Below are 16,620 nucleotides of genomic sequence, written 5' to 3'. Positions count from 1 at the left end.
TTGCCATCTGCATATTTTCTTTGGTGAGGTGTCTGTTCAGATCTTTTGTCCATTTTTTAATTAAGATATTTGTTTCCTTATTGTTGAGTTCTTAGTATATATTGGATACAAGTCTTTATTGGATATATGTTTTACAAGTATTTTCTCCAATCTGTGGCTTGTATTTTCATTTTCTTAATAGTGTCCTTCACAGGGCAGAAGTTTTTAATTTTAGTGAAGTTCCATTTATCATTTTTTTCCCCATGGATCATGCATTTGGTGTTGTAGCTAAAAACTCATAGATATACACAAGTTCACTCACATTTTCTTCTGTTATCTTGAAGTTTTATAGACTTGTGTTTTGAGACTATGACCCTTTTGGGTCTATGGTCCATTTTAATTCATTTTTTGTAAAAGATGTAAGATCCTTGTCTAGAATTATTTTTCTTCCATATAGATGTTCAGTTGTTTCAGCACCACTTTTTGAGAAGACTATCCTTACTCCATTGAACTGATTTTGCTCCTTTGTCAAACATTGCATATATTTGTATGGGTCTATTTCTGAGATCTCTATTCAAGTCCACTGATCATTTTATTTAATTTTTTGCCATTATCACACTGTCTTGATTATTGTAGCTTTAAAGTAAGTCTTGAAGTTGGGTATGTTAATACATTCTTTAAAATTTAATGGAGGATTGATAATTTTAAGTTTTAAAAGTAGATTAGTTATTAATAGTCTTTATAGTATAGTATCTGGATACGTTTTTGAAAGTAATAATTTCTTTGGATTATATATCAAATATTAATATTTTTCATTTTGCTTTACTGTATAAGTAGCTCCAACCTCCATTTTAGTGGCTACCATTTCTATGATCAAATTTAATCTTCATTTATTTTTTTTCTTGTAAAAGTTATGAGTCATTTTCCAAACTCTAAATATTTTAAACTATTATTCAGTCATCTACTTTTAAAGTCATGTCTCTGCTGCTTTTCTTACTATAATGCATACAAAAGGGATATCTCAAATAAGAGTACCCATTTGCCTTGGGTATATTACAGATAGGAGTTGGAAAATGGAATCTTTCTTGTTGCTAGGGCAGTTAACAGAATATCCTATATAATAAGGAGGTAATATGCAAATTGACTCTCATGCCCTCACAGCACAAGATGGGCACGCCCATGTCATCACAAGATGGCCACCACAAGATGGCCACTCCCACACCATCACAAGATGGCTGCCCCACATTGTCCCAAGATGGCCACCCACATGTTGTCACAAGATGGCCACCACAAGATGGCCGCCCCCACATTGTCACAGATGGCCAGCAGGGGAGGGCAGTTGGGGGCAACCAGGCCTGCAGGAGAGGGCAGTTGGGGGGGACCAGGTGTGCAGGGGAGGGCAGTTGGGGGCAGCCAGGCCTGCAGGGGAGGGCAGTTGGGGGTGATCGGGCTGGCAGAGGAGGGCAGTTGGGGGTGACCAGGCCTGCAGGGGAGGGCAGTTGCGGGGAACCAGGCCTGCAGGGGAGGGCAGTTGGGGGCAACCAGGCCTGAAGGAGAGGGCAGTTGGGGGCGACCAGGCCTGCAGGAGAGGGCAGTTGGGGGTGATTAGGCCAGCAGGGGAGCAGTTAAGTGTCAATCAGGCCAGCAGGGGAGCGGTTAGGGGGCTATCAGGCTGGCAGGCAGAGTGGTTAGGGGCAATCAGGCAGTCAGGCAGACGAGTGGTTAGGAGCCAGCAGTCCCGGATTGTGAGGGATCGGGCCTAAACTGGCAGTCGGACATCCCCCGTGGCTTCCCAGATTGGAGAGGGTGCAGGCTGGGCTGAGGGACACCACCCCCCCCAGTGCACAAATTTCATGCACTGAGCCTCTAGTAATCCATAATGAGTAGCTGTTTATTATCTATATTATAGATAAACTCAGGAGTTACACATATTTAGATACTTCTGGGTGGATTTAGTTTTGCTTGCAAATAATATTTAAATGGACATACTTATATTTGTCTGGGACATTCATGAACTCCAAAGTGTTTCCTATTATCTAACAGTTTTTTAAGGGGACAATTCGGTTAAAATAAGAGTAATTAGGCATTAGCAATCTCCTTAAATCTGGCACATCCTCATCTCCCTTTTTGAAACACCAGTAGTTTGGGGGTTATTACATCAAATCCATCCAAGTTCTGCTTGTTTTAAGTGGCAAATATATATGAAGCATTTTAATTTTTTTGAAATATATAATAGTATCTGCTCTACATAAGCAGGCAGGTTAGAATTTACCAAATATTACAGTTTTCTTTAATTTTGGAATATATTTGCATTATTTATTTTGTTTAAAAACTAAAGCATGCATTGTGATGGTTATTATGCTGAGATGTGGGAAATTAGACTCAAGCATTTTTTTTTAAACAGTTGTCTTCTTTCTTTCTCTCTCCTTCCTTACCTCCTCCCTTCCTCCCTTCCTTCCTTCCTTCCTTTCTTTCTTCTTTTCTTTCGAGAGGAAGGGAAAGAAAGAGAAACATCAATTTGTTGTTTCACTTATTTATGCATTCATTAGTTGATTCTTGTATGTGTCCTGATCAGAGATCGAACCCACAACCTTGACATATTGGGACAATGCTCACCAACTGAGTTATCCGGCATGTTTTGAGTCATTCCACTTTCACATGGCTCACGGATTCATAAGGTCTCCTTTAAAATAAACATTTATGAATAACAAAAGATAGACTTTTTATTAAATGTGTGAAATTTATATTATATAAGGAGGAACTTTTGGTTGTTTTGACAGAGAATTTTGATACAAAGAAGAATGAACTAACAAGACAGGGCTTTATGGATCTGAATCTAATGGAAGCTAATGATCGTGAAGGAGATCCTCGTGACCTCTGGGTAACTCTACTCTCAATGGGCTACAATAAAGCTCTGGAATTAACAGAGGTAAAGCAATCTAAAATTTTTATTGTGGGTTTAATGTACATAATATTTTACCCCATGAACATTTTCCCAATACATGACTTTTAAATTGGGCACTGAAATTCTTGAACTTTAGCATATGAATGAATCCTGGGTGCAACAGCACATTTTTGCTAGTTTATGAAAATTCCTATTTTGAGCTACAAAATTCCTATTTTGAGCTATTTTGTTAGTTACTACAAACATTCAGGAACAAAGGAGTTTGAACATATGATATGCAGAAAAAAATTATAATCTAAAAAATTATATTTCTTAATTGGTGATGGCTATTTGAGTTGCTAAAGTCTCATTTCTATGGGGAAACTCTTTGTCCCAACAGAATAAAAGCTCAGAATAAGGGGAATGTGTCTATATGAAAACTGGAATTCTAATTTTTTGACAAAGGATGCTTCTTATGGCAGTGCTTTACTTATTTAAAGCACTGTGTATGTGTTAGCTATCATTATTATTCATTAACATGATAGGTACAGAAGTTGAATAAGACTTGTAATAATCCAAAGGAATAATAAAAATTAGGCCCTACTTCTTTTTTTTATTAATGTATTTTTTTATTGATTTCAGAGAGGAAGAGAGAGGGAGAAAGAGATAGAAACATCAATGATGAGAGAGAATCACTGATAGACTGCCTCCTGCACGCCCCCTACTGGGAATTGAGCTCGCAATCTGGGCATATGCCGTTGGCTGGAATTGAACCTGGGACCCGTCAGTTTGCAGGGGAACACTCTATCCACTGAGCCAAACCATCTAGGGCTAAGTCCTACTTCTTAAATTCTATATTTTTGTGTTAGGTTTAAAATAAAAAAATTAAGAGTTTCAGGCCACAAATTAGATAACTAGTTTTGTTTATATTCTTAAAATTAAAAATAGTTTATGTTCTTTCTATATATAAATCATCTTAGGGTAACATTAGCACCAACCAATTTTGAGTTTTGAGTGTATTGAGACTGTGGTTTAATTCTTAGTTTTGATATTATTCAAAATCCCTTAAAAACCTGTTTTTTGAAAAGTTTTCTATACTTTTTTGTTATTATTAATAACTAGAGGCCCGATGCATGAAATTCATGCAAGAATAGGCCTTCCTTCCCTCGGCTACCAGCACTGGCTTCCCTCTGGCACCTGGGACCCGGGCTTCCCTCCGACCGCCAGCAGGTAACCGGGACCCGGGCTTCCCTTGCAGCCCTGGCTTGTCTAGAAGGTCATCTGGAAGGACGTCCGGTCTAATTATCATATTGTGCTTTTATTATTATAGATAGGAGGTAAATAGTTACAGTCACTTTTATATCCGACTTTAACCTAACATTCACTGAACCCCACATTTTAACCATGGTACAAAATCAGAATCTAATCTATGAATAATATTGCATCTGTTGTACATGCTTTCACTTAATAGAAAAATTAGTTAAGAGTTTAAAAATTTTATAGCATTTACTGGTGTCATTGACCTTTGAAATCATAGGCAAAAAAGATTTTCGAGATAAAACTTTTTAAATTTAAAGTTTATTCATTTATTTACTATATAATATATTCACATCATTGGAAATTCAAAAGGTAAAAAAATATATACAGTGGAAATTCAAAGGATGATGAGACCCCAATAAATATATTATTGGTAAAGGTTGGAATCATTAAGATATACTTTTTAAATTTTAGTAAAAATGTGTATCAATGCTCAACTAACTTCAGGCTTTTATCTTTTGTTCCCCAAATAAAAAGATGACCATCAATATGTATGAATTTACTTACTTATTCAGTAATTATTTTTTGGATGCCTATATGTGATGAACCTCTAATAAATAGGCACTGAGAATACAATGATGAATATAATAGTCAAAATTTCTGTCCTCAAGGAGAATAATTAATTAAATACAAAAAAAAATCATTTCAAAAGTGTTTTGAAAAAAATAAGCTAGAGGTCAAAGTAGAGAACAGGAGGGGAATGAAGGAGATTGGGAAATAAGAGCAGCTCTCTCTGCAGAGATAACTCTTAAACTTTAACCTGAAAGAGGAGCAGAGGTAACCATGTAAAAAGATGAAAAGAATCTTCCAAGCAGAGAGAACATTACATATAGGGAAGGGAGGGAGCAAAAGTAGGTTTATAGTTGTTCATATGGAAAATAATACAATAATCTATACTAATGAAATGGTAATATGCTAATTAGACCAGGTCGACAGGACATCTTCCGGACGTCCGATGTCCTTCCAGACAAAGACACAGTGGCGGGGCCGAGGCAGAGGTGGTTAGGGGTGATCAGGCTGGCAGGGGAGAGCAGTTAGGGGCGATCAGGCTGGCGCGGGGGAGCAAGCAGTTAGGGGCAAGATCAGGCTGGCTCAGGGGAGCAAGCAGTTAGGAGCAAGATCAACCAGCAGTCGGACACCCCCCGAGAGGTCCCAGATTGGAGAGGGTGCAGGCTGGGCTGAGGGACACCCCCCCCCATGCATGAATTTCGTGCACCGGGCCTCTAGTTAATAAATAATAATACAAGGATAAACTCTTGTTTTGTGTGCTCACAACTGTAAACCTACTTTGTCCCACCCTGTATTAAGGCTGTAACATAGGAATGAGCTTCAGTTGTTATAGAGCCTGAAAGATCGGAGTAGCTGGAATATAGGGAGGCAGAAGACTGGGTTGGATGGAGAGGCAAAGGCAACTTGTCTTCGGCTGTGGTAAAGACCGAAAGGTAGACATTAGAAAAATCCATTTCCAAAAGCACAAAACATTTTTAGGCCTCGGATTTTTAAAGGTGCTTTTATACCAACTTTGAACTGTTCGTTAGTTTTTATACATTTAGTTCTTTTCAGTACTTTTTATCCACCCATTAAGTTTCATTTGTAAACATAATTCTTTTAGAGCCCTTTGATGAGTTATTTCTATGCCCTTAAAGTTAGAAAAGGATATTAAATTAGTAATATGACATGAGTTAGCTTTAAAACAAATGGAAGAGTGGTAGAATGGTTTAAGGAAGAGTTACTGATTTGCTAGAGGTTATAGTTTTCTTTCCTTTTCTGTGAATATTATCCATTAATATGCTAAGCAAAAATCAGAATTTTATGCTTTTTTATCACTAAATTTATAGTACTAAAATCTTCTTCTAAAAGTGCATCAGAAGGACAAGCTGGGAAGTGTAGTGTATCTTCTTAAATCATATGGTAAACATCCTATCTAATAAAAGAGTAATATGCAAATTGACCATACCTCCGCCACGCCCACCAGCCACGCCCACCAGCCAATCAGGATCAAATATGCAAATAAACCCAACCAAGATGGCTACAGCCACAGAGAGCAGGAGGAAGGCTTGGGTCTCCCAGGCAATGGCGGAAGCCAAGCTTTCTGCCTGCCCTTGCCGGCCTAGGCCTCCACTCAAGGCTACAAAGTTTCAATTATAGAAGGTAAACAAATCCAAACAGAAATGGCGGCAGCCATGGAGCTGGAAAGAGCGGGAGGCGAGGATTGCCCCCGGCAATGGAGGAAGCCAAGCTTTCTGCACACCCTGGCCGGCTTAGGCCTCCGCTTAAGGCTACAAAGTTTCAATTATAAATTCCAACAGAAATGGCTGCTGCCACGGAGCAAGCAGAAGGTTTGGCTCCGCTCCAGGCTACAAAGTTTCAATTGTAGAAGATACATAAACCCCAGATACCAGGGCCTCCACTTGGGTTGCCAGGGGGCGTGGCCAGCCTGCAAACCACCACAGGCCCCTCGCCCAGGCCGCCCCACACCCCAAGGGAACCCCCACCCTGATCCGGGACATCCTTCAGGGCAAACCAGCCAGTCCCCACTCGTGCACCAGGCCTCTATCCTATCTAATAAAAGAATAATATGCAGATTGAACATCACTCCAACACACAAGATTGCTGCCCCCATGTGGTCAAAGATCCTGCCCCCATGTGGACACAAGGTGGCCACCACAAGATGGCCAGCAGGGGAGGGCAGTTGGGAGGGACCAGGCTGGCAGAGGAGGGAAGTTGGGGGTGACCAGGCATGCATGGAAGGGCAGATGGGGGAGACCCAGGCCTGCAGTGGAGAGCAGTTGGGAGGAACCAGGCCTGCAAGGGAGGGCAGTTGGGGGTGATCAACCCTGCAGGGGTGGGCAGTTAGGGGTGACCAGGCCGGCAGAGGAGGGAAGTTGGGGGCAAACAGGCTGGCAGGGGAGCAGTTAGGCATCAATCATGCTGGCAGGGGAGTGGTTAGGGGGTGATCAGGCTGGCAGGCAGAAGTGGTTAGGGGCAATCAGGAAGGCAGGCAGGCGAGCAGTTGGGAGCCAGCAGTCCTGGATTGTGAGAGGGATGTCCGACTGCCCGTTTAGACCCGATCCCATCGGGTCTAAATGGGCAGTCGGACATCCCTTGAGGGGTCCCAGATTGGAGAGGGTGCAGGTTGGGCTGAGAGCCCCCCTTCTCCCGTGCACAAATTTCGTGCACCGGGCCTCTAGTCTATACTAATAAAAGGGTAATATGCTAATTAGACCAGGTCGACTGGACGTCTTCCAGACGTCTGATGTCCTTCCAGACAAAGCCACAATGGTGGGGCCCAAGGCAGAGGTGGTTAGGGGCGGTCAGGCCAGCAGGGGAGAGCAGGTAGGGGTGATCAGGTCGGCAGGGGAGCAAACAGTTATAGGCGATCAGGCCAGCGGGGGAGCAAGCAGTTAGGGGCAAGATCAGGCCAGCTCAGGGGAGCAAGCAGTTAGAGGTGAGATCAGGCCAGTAGGGGAGCAGTTAGGGGCGATTAGGCTGGCAGAGGAGCAGTTTGGGGTGATCAGGTCAGCAGGGGAGCAGTTAGGGGCATCAGGCCAGCAGGCAGAGGCAGTTAGGGGTGATCAGGCAGGCAGAGTGGTTTGGGGAGACCTGGCAGGCAGGCAGGCAAGTGGTTAGGAGGGATGTCCGACTGCTGGTTTAGGCCCGATCCCTGAGGGGTCCCGGATTGGAGAGGGTGCAGGCTGGGCTGAGGGACCCCCGCCCCCTGCATGAATTTCATGCACTGGGCCTCTAGTATTAATAATAAATTTATTTAAATTTTGTCAGAAGGCTAAAATAAGGTTTGCTTTTTCTTTTATATCAGGCATGCCCATTTGTCATCGATATCTATGCAGACAAATGCAAGCCAAGAATGAAAGCTGTCCATATGGAGCCATGCAGTGGGCAACTTGAGAAGGCCATTTGCAAATCTGTTCTTAACAAAGGCGATGCTAAAGTAATGGATGGCTATGAAAATATTATTGTATATACTCATAAGCGTGACACCTGGATAACTTCTGTTATTGAAAACAAGGTATCAGTTATGAAATGGTTCTCATGACTGCAATGTTTACTAATATTTTCCATCTTCTTTCTTACTCTATTTTTGCACAGTAATTAAATGTTCTATTACATTAATAATATTTATAACTAGAGGCCCGGTGCACGAAATTCGTGCATGGGTAGGGTCCCTAGGCCTGGCTGGCGATCAGGGCCAATCGGGGCCTTCTGGCTGCTGGCTGGGGCCTTCCTTCATTCTGTGCCTCCCCCTGGTGGTCAACACACATCATAGTGAGCAATCAAACTCCTGGTCTCCGGATCGAACTCCCGCAGGGACAGTTTGCATATTAGGCTTTTATTTATAAACTAGTGGCCTGGTGCATGAAATTTGTACACATTAAAAGGGAATTAATTAGAGGAAATATTTTAATATTGCTTTTTGCCCTTTCTCTATAATAGAAGTGTCAGAGATGAAAGAAAATTAGTAAAATGTATATGAAAATCTCCCTCCTATCAGAGTCTGGGGCATGCTGCGAGACCCAGAGTCAAGTCCCCACCCACCCGGATGTGCCTCGAAATCGTGCTAGACCGAGACCCAGCCGGCCCCACCCCATTGGGTGAGACCCAGACCCGGCCGGGCGGGGGGTGCAGCCTCAGGTCCCCTGGCCCAGCGCCGGGTGGGGGCCTCAGGTCCCCTGTCAAGCCCCACCAGGCAGGAATGCAGCATCAGTTAGCATCAGTCACGTCCCTGGCCAGCGCCAGGCGGGGATGCAGCCTCCTGCTGATTGGTCGTTATGCGTGAGGGCGTGATGACCATTTTCTTATTAGCCTTTTATTATTATAGATTATCATGCCTAGTTTGAGTTAGAAATCTAAGAAGAAGAATTGCCTATCTATATACACTGAGTGGCCAGATTATTATGATCTCTGAACGCATAATAATCTAGCCAGTCAGTGTATATTCTATATAATAAAAGGCTAATATGCAAATTGTCTCCTCGACCAGGAGTTCGACCAGCAGGCAGGCCAGCCAACCGCCCATGTCCCCTCCCCCTTGCTAGGCTGGCCAGACCCCACCCATGCATGAATTCATGCACTGGGCCTCCAATATATATATATATATATATATATATATATATATATATATATATATATATATATATATATATATATATAGTGGCCAGATTATTATGCGTTCAGAGATCATAATAATCTGGCCACTCAGTGTATATAAAAGCCTAATATGCAATTTGTCCCCACAGGAGTTCGACCAGGAGACTAATTGCTTTTTATGACATGTGCTGACCACCAGGAGGTGGCACAGAATGAAGGGAGGCCCCGGTCAGCAGCTAGAAGGCCCCAATTGGCCCTGATCGCTGGCCAGGCCTAGGAACCCTACTCATGCATAAGTTTCGTGCACCAGGTCTCTAGTATTTAAATAAAAGCTCTCTTTTATTAAGGCATCACACAGACTACAAAATGAGAAAACTAACGGACAGAGATCAGAGGATCTGTCTGAATTTTAAAAGGAAAATTAAGCATGGGGGTTTGCCCATCTATCACAGCAAAAATGTTATTTTAGCAAAGTAATGGAGACAGTGACCTTGTTTCTGTACAAAACCCATAGTAAATGACTTTGTACATTCAGTCAGCTCCACTAACAGCAACAACTACAAAAAGTTGGAAAATATATTCAGCAAGCTTCTTGAAGTTGGATGATCTATCTTATACATAAACAGTGTATTTGGTTTGGAAGTATTACCTGTATTATGGATGCAAGGACAAAGCAGAAGCAGTTTTCTTTTCAATTCATCTTGATGTCAACCTTTTCAATTGACATTTTCTGTATGTTATGTATATTTTACAATATCAATAATAGATTAGAATAATAGTATGTGTGTATAAATTAAAATACATGTACATTTTAGATATATACTCAAAATTTTGTTAATATTTTTTAACTTTAAATAATTTTGAGCATTTTGTTATTAAGTATATATTTTTTACTTTAAGTAATTTTTTATTTTTCAATTACAGTTGACATACACTACTACATTAATTCCAGGTGTACAACCCAATAACTAGTCACCATATCACTTACTAAGTTTTCACCTTGATAAATCTGGTACCCATCTGATACCATACATAGTTATTGCAATATTATTGACTATATTTCCTATGCTGTACTTTACATCCCCATGACTATTCTGTAACTATCTATTTGTACTTCTTAATTCCTTCACCTTTTTCATCTATTCCCCCAACCCCTGCTCCAATCTTAAAGAAGACCTTTTAACATTTCTTGTAATACTGGTTTAGTGATGCTGAACTCCTTTAGCTTTTTCTTGTCTGGGAAGCTCTTTATCTGTCCTTTCATTCTGAATGATAGCTTTGCTGGGTAGGGTAATTATGATTGTAGGTCCTTGCTTTTCATCACTGAATATTTCTTACCAATCCCTTTGGGCCTGCAAAGTTTGTGATGAGAAATCAGCTGACAGTCTTATAGGAGCTCCCTTGTGGATAACTAACTGCTTTTCTCTTGCTGCTTTTAAGATTCTCTCTTTGTCTTTTAACTTTGTGCATTTTAATTTATGTGTATTGGTGTTGACCGCTTTGGGTTCTTCTTCTTTGAGACTCTCTGTGTTTCCTGGACTTATATGTCTATTTCCTTCACCAGGTAAGGGATGTATGTCTTTTGTCATTATTTTTTCACATAGGTTTTCAATTCCTTGCTCTCTCTCTCTGTTCTCCTTCTGGTACCCCCATGATGTGAATGTTGGTACGCTTAAAGTTGTCCCAGAGGCTCCTTATACTATCCTCATTATTTTTGGATTCTTTTTTTTCTGTTCTGGTTTGGTGTTTTCTGCTTTCTTATCTTCCAAATCTCTGATTTGATCCTCTGCTTTATGTACTCTACTGTTGATCCCCTGTAATGTATTCTTCATTTCAGTTAATGTATTCTTCATTTCTGACTGGTTCTTTTATTATGTTATCTTGTTCCATTTTCATGTTTCCTATCTCTTTGTTGATGTTTTCACTAGTTCATCTACTCTTTCCCTAAGTTCATTGAGCATCCTTATAACCAGTGTTTTGAATTCTGCAGTTGGTAGATTGCTTGTCTCCATTTTGTTTAGGTCTTTTTCTAGAGTTTTGTTCTGTTCTTTTATTTGGGACATGTGTCTTTGTCTCCTCATTTTAGCAGCATCCCTATGTTGGCTTCTACATATTAGATAGAGCTGGTACATCTCTCAGGCTTGGTAAAAATGACTTTATGTAGTAGGTATTCAGTAGAATCTAGTGGCACAGCTTCCCTCCCTGATCACCAGAGCTGGGCACTCCAAGTGTGCCCCCTGTGTACACCCTCCTGTTGTAGCTGAGCTTTGATTGCTTGTTGTCCCATCAATTGGAGGGATTTACCCTCAACTGGCTGCAAGGACTGGTTGGAACCAGAGTGAAGGATCAGCTCTGCAGGGGCCCAACCCACAGAACAGGACTTACTTCCACAGGGTTCTGAGTTTTCCTCTTGAGTATGTCACTTGTGGAGGTGGTTCTGGGGCCTCCTGGGAAGTGCAGGCCACGGTCTACTGCCACCTGTGTGCTGCCTGGGGCCATCAGGCATGAACTACAAAGCAGTCTGAAGATGATTGCTACTTGTGCTGAGTTTGGAGGTGGTCATGAAAGGTCAAGCTGCCAACCAAGGCTGGTTGCTACAAGTGCCAGACCTGGGGCCACTTAGCAAGAGGTTTGTGGCACCCCAAGGCCAGATGCTGCTTCTTTGAGAGGTTTTTGGAGAGTTTAAAGCATGAGTCAAGAAAGGCTGTTTGCATGGAAAAGCCACTGGAAACACTTTGGGTGGGCCCACAAGTTAGGTGGGGCTGGGTCTCATGGAATTCCCTGGGCTGGGTGAACAGTGTGGGCCAGGTTAAACTATAACATATTGGGGGGGGGGGAGGGCTGGGAAACAGCATACAAAGAGAGAGGAATCCTGGCATCTTCTGAGGATGTGGAAAAGAACATTCTATTGGAGTGGAGGTTCTTAGAAAATAGTGTAAATGCTTGAGATAATTGTTTTTCTCTTAAAATATTATTAAAGCAAATGTATACAGATAGAGCATTATTTGGAGATTTATACAGATAGAGCATTATTTGGGTACAAAATAATTTATTTAGTTTGTTAATAAAAGTCTTCACTCAAACACAACTATTTTAAATAATAGATATCATGTTTTGAAGCAATACAAAGAATTTAGCTTAACTCTTTACACAAACTTTGCAATATCAGAAATCCTATAGACTATCATTTTACTTAATTAAGTATGTTCCACTGTCCAGACCTATTTTTATCACACCTGTTATTTCTACCTTTGGCCATCTTCCCTGCACTATTGATATTGCAGGTCAAGAGAAAATATGCATAAATTCTTAAAGTCAAAGACAGCAGTTTTCTAGAAATTATAAATTTTCATAAATCCTTGCTCAATATGGCTGGGGTTTTTTGTGGTTTTTTTTTTGTGTGTTTTTTTTAAGAACTGTTGGTTTATTTCTTTTAGTTCCTGGGTGATATTTTCATTATTTTTATGTCTGCCATAAATTTCTTAAAGGGTTTAAGAAATTGGCTGAGTTTTGAGTCAATGTGAGTAGTATACATTATGTAACCAGCTCTCCTAATAAAATAAGGACCACTAGAAAGTGTAAAATGGTCTCAGCTTTCAAGGATTTTATGGCCTAGTTGAAAAGACAAAATTAATATTCTTAAAAGAGAGCTGAGAATAATTAAGCGTTAAGTAATGCTGTACTAATGCTATGTGCAATAGTCTACTATTTTTGTATCTCTTATAATTGATATTTGTTTGGACTATAGAAGTTGGGAAGGATTTGTGATAATGAGAAGGGGACTGTGATGTGGGATTTGAGCATGTGGTGTGGGATTTAAAGGACAATTAGGATTTAGATTTGCAGAGAGGCAGTCTTTAGAAGCAGGGGAAACAGTGTAAGGAGAAATGTGAGAAAGGGTTAATGTGAAGTGTTGAGGAAAGAGTGAGACTGTTTGCTTTGCAGAAACAGAGAACTTTATTTGGAAGAGTATTAGGAAGATAAATACTAGTACATAGGTAGAATGGGTCCAGATTATACAGGGTAGGATGAAGGTAGGTTACAGTTGTGAGTATGCAAAACACAGGGTTTTTTTAATATTATTATTTATTAGCTAGAGACCCGATGCACGAAATTCGTGCACTGAGTGGGCGGGGTGTCCCTCAGCCCAGCCTGCACCCTGTCCAATCTGGGACCCCCTCGGGGATGTGCTACTGCCGGCTGTGGGATCGAGCCTAAACCGGCAGTAGGACATCCCTCTCACAGTCTGGGACTACTGGCTCCTAACCGCTCGCCTGCCTGCCAGCCTGATCACCCCCTAACCACTCCCCTGCCAGCCCATTCACCCCCAACTGCCCTCCCCTGCCAGCCTGGTTGCTTCTAACTGCCCTCCCCTGCTAGCCTGGTCATCCCTAACTGCCCTCCCCTGCCAGCCTGGTCGCCCCTAACTGCCCTCCCTTGCCAGCCTGTTCACCCCTAACTGCCCTCCCCTGCAGGCCTGATCCTCTCCCAACTGCCCTCCCTCCCCTGCAGGCCCGGTCGCCCCCAACTGCCCTCCCCTACTGGCCTGGTCACTCCCAACTGCCTTCCCCTGCCCAGCAGTCTTGTGGTGGCCATCTTTGACCACATGGGAGCAGCCATCTTGTGCGAGGGCATGAGGGTCAATTTGCATATTACCTCATTATTATATAGGATTATTGTATTATTTTCCATACAAATAACGGTAACCCTACTTTTGCCCCACTCTATATGTTACCTTGAAAAAGAGGTAAATGAATTTGGATTTGATGAAATAAGCTAGGGTCCCCAGCTAGTAAATTGCAATCTTCAAATGGATCATAAAGCCTTGGAAGGTGATTCTGAAAATCCATCATGTTTTTCTTTCTGCTCTCTATGTTTTATTGGGATTACAGGGGTAGAAGGGAGTCACTACCTTACCCCACTTCCTCTGCTCTGCTATAACTTATCATTTCTCAACCCTCTACATCCTTTTCCCTCAAGGAAAATTAAACTTCCTTCACTAAAATGAAGTCATAATAGTTTAGAGTTTGCAGTGTATGAGGCACTTAATATATATTAACACAGTTACTTTTCACAACAACTCAATGGGATAAATACTATCCCCATTTTACACACAAGGAAACTGAAGCACAGGGATGTTAATTTGCAAAAGGCCACACAGGTAAGTAGCAGAGGGACTGAGAAATGAATCTGGGTTGTCTGATGTTACACTATCCCTCTGTAGCCATTAGGGAGTGATTGCAGTTCTATAGCAGGGGAATACTTTGACTTGCATTTCTCTCACTTCTCAGCTCCATTCTGCTGTTTCTTGCTCCCTATCCATCCTAGAGGCCATCATCTATTATCTCAAGTATCACTTCTTCCAGAAGGTCTTCCTTGATACCCCAGTCTCAGCTAATGTTTCTGTATTTCTATAATGTCTTTCGTGTTTCTATGGAACCCTATGAATACCTCTATCACAAGACTTACAAAATGCCTTATAATTACCATTTTATTTATCTGCTTTATTAAAGACAGAGCTAAGAACTTATCAAATCTTTTTTGTAGTCAGATAATAAAGTGATTATTCACATCAACAATGAGCTAAGTAAAAACTGCATAAACAACAGAGGACTCAACATATTTGCAGTAGAAGTGGCACCCAAATCTACAATGGTAATGAATTGTTTTCTAACTAAACCTTTCTCTTCTGTCAACTGGGGGGAAAAATTTGCTATAATGCTATGAATAAATGTATATATAAAATAAAGTGGAGAGTTATTTTAAGTCTGGTATTTGTATTAGTATCATCCTATACTAGAGATAGGAGACTTGGTTCTAATCACTTACCCTTTCTGTTCCAGTCTATTTAAGTGTAAAATTAATATATCACCAGCTCCAGGTACTTCACAAAGTTAATCTAAAGATAAAATGATGTACATGAAAGCACTTTTGAACATCATATACAAATACAAAGTAGTATTAATAGTAATAGGAATTTTGTTAATCCACAATACTTTTATGTATATTATTTAGATTTTCCAAGGTAACCTGAAAGAGAAAATGCCTCTGAGTTTTAGGTAACCAGCTAAGTCAAGTCAGGAACAGCTGTGGTTCCAGTGGTAGCAGAACTCTGGGTTTCTGACTTAGCCAGGAGTTCAAAGGCAGGGACAGATCAGTAGATGCTGAAACTAGTCTAAAGAAGGGAGACAGGGAAAAGCTTTCTATTCTCACCCTTTCTTTCTCCATACTCTCTGTGAAATCCTAGAACATTCTAGAACAGGATAAAGAAAGGAGATCTTTTATAAAATCCCAGTGAGGATTTTATAAAATGTTGTAGGTAATGAGGAAAGGATATTTACTCCTCTTTCCACCATCCCTCTTTATCTACCTTCACAAACACTAATTCTATTAAAGTAGAATTTAGGCTGTCTTATCCTGTTAGACATCAGATCATAGACTGCAGGTCCCTGCTAAGGATAAATATTATAGAACTTTACAAGTACAGGGATATTTTTTACATAGGGTCTAGAAATGTCCTATTGAAAAATTAGCGCAAAATAACAATATGTAAAAGGAAAGTAAAAACTCTCTATTTTTATACGCAGGTTTGTCAACATGTAATGCCGCTGAATGAACGACAAGAATGGATATATAATTGTGTATATTCCCTTATATCTTAAATACCATTTCTAGAAAATAATTCTACATGAGACTATCAGACTAAGAAGAATTATTTCATGTTTAGATGGTATCTATTGATCAACTAAATGCTTTTCAATTTAACTAATATACATAAATAATCTATTTAATTTGTATGCATTTACATTTCCTCCTATATTATATACTTTATTATTAAAATATAAATAATTTTAAAATGTGTGGCCTTATTTAATGGGAAATCTGGGCACATTTTATATATAATATATAGTAAATAAAAATAAAATTATAGATAAGCTTTTAAAAAGTAATATTCGCCCAGCCAGCATGACTCAGTGGTTGAGCATCGACTAATAACCCAGGCGGTCACTGTTTAATTCCCGGTCAGGGCATGTGCCCAGGTTGTGGGCTTGATCCCCAATGTGGAGCGTGGAGGAGGCAGCTGAATGATGATTCTCTCTCATCATTGATGTTTCTATCTCTCTCTCCCCCCCTTCCTCTCTGAAATCAACAAAATATATTTTTTTTAAAGTAATACTCAATGAATTCTACAAAATCCTAAAAGAAAATGTAAATGGGCCAGCTGCAGCAAGTGCCCTGTGTGATCTCTTTGGCTTTTCCATGCCCTGTCCAGGGAACGCTCGGGTCCGGAACTCCTGTCTGCGCCTGTGTGGTCGCTGGCATGTGGAAGGACC

The 16,620-nt window shown here is 40.8% G+C and overlaps 1 protein-coding gene across 5 annotated transcripts in view; it reads left to right on the top strand.

Moving 5' to 3' along the window:
* Nucleotides 1-16,233, top strand: part of EFCAB7 (EF-hand calcium binding domain 7) — a 53,388-nt gene extending 37,155 nt beyond the window's left edge. For 4 of the 5 annotated variants that reach the window (XM_079777020.1, XM_079777019.1, XM_079777018.1 and 1 more), the window contains exons 11-14: nucleotides 2,760-2,908; nucleotides 7,998-8,207; nucleotides 14,834-14,941; nucleotides 15,874-16,232. In XM_079777020.1, coding sequence (XP_079633146.1) covers nucleotides 2,760-2,908; nucleotides 7,998-8,207; nucleotides 14,834-14,941; nucleotides 15,874-15,948 — 542 coding nt within the window. In that variant the 3' untranslated portion in view covers nucleotides 15,949-16,232. Of the gene's footprint in view, nucleotides 1-2,759; nucleotides 2,909-7,997; nucleotides 8,208-14,833; nucleotides 14,942-15,873 lie in introns of all 5 variants that reach the window. The other variant, XM_079777021.1, reaches the window with a different exon arrangement.
* The last annotated feature ends 387 nt before the right edge of the window (nucleotides 16,234-16,620 follow it).

Source organism: Cnephaeus nilssonii (assembly GCF_951640355.1).
Source record: "Cnephaeus nilssonii genome assembly, chromosome: 7".
NCBI lineage: Eukaryota > Metazoa > Chordata > Mammalia > Chiroptera > Vespertilionidae > Cnephaeus > Cnephaeus nilssonii.
The sequence above is the reverse complement of the archived record's forward strand: the minus strand, read 5'-3'. Positions and strand labels throughout refer to the sequence as shown.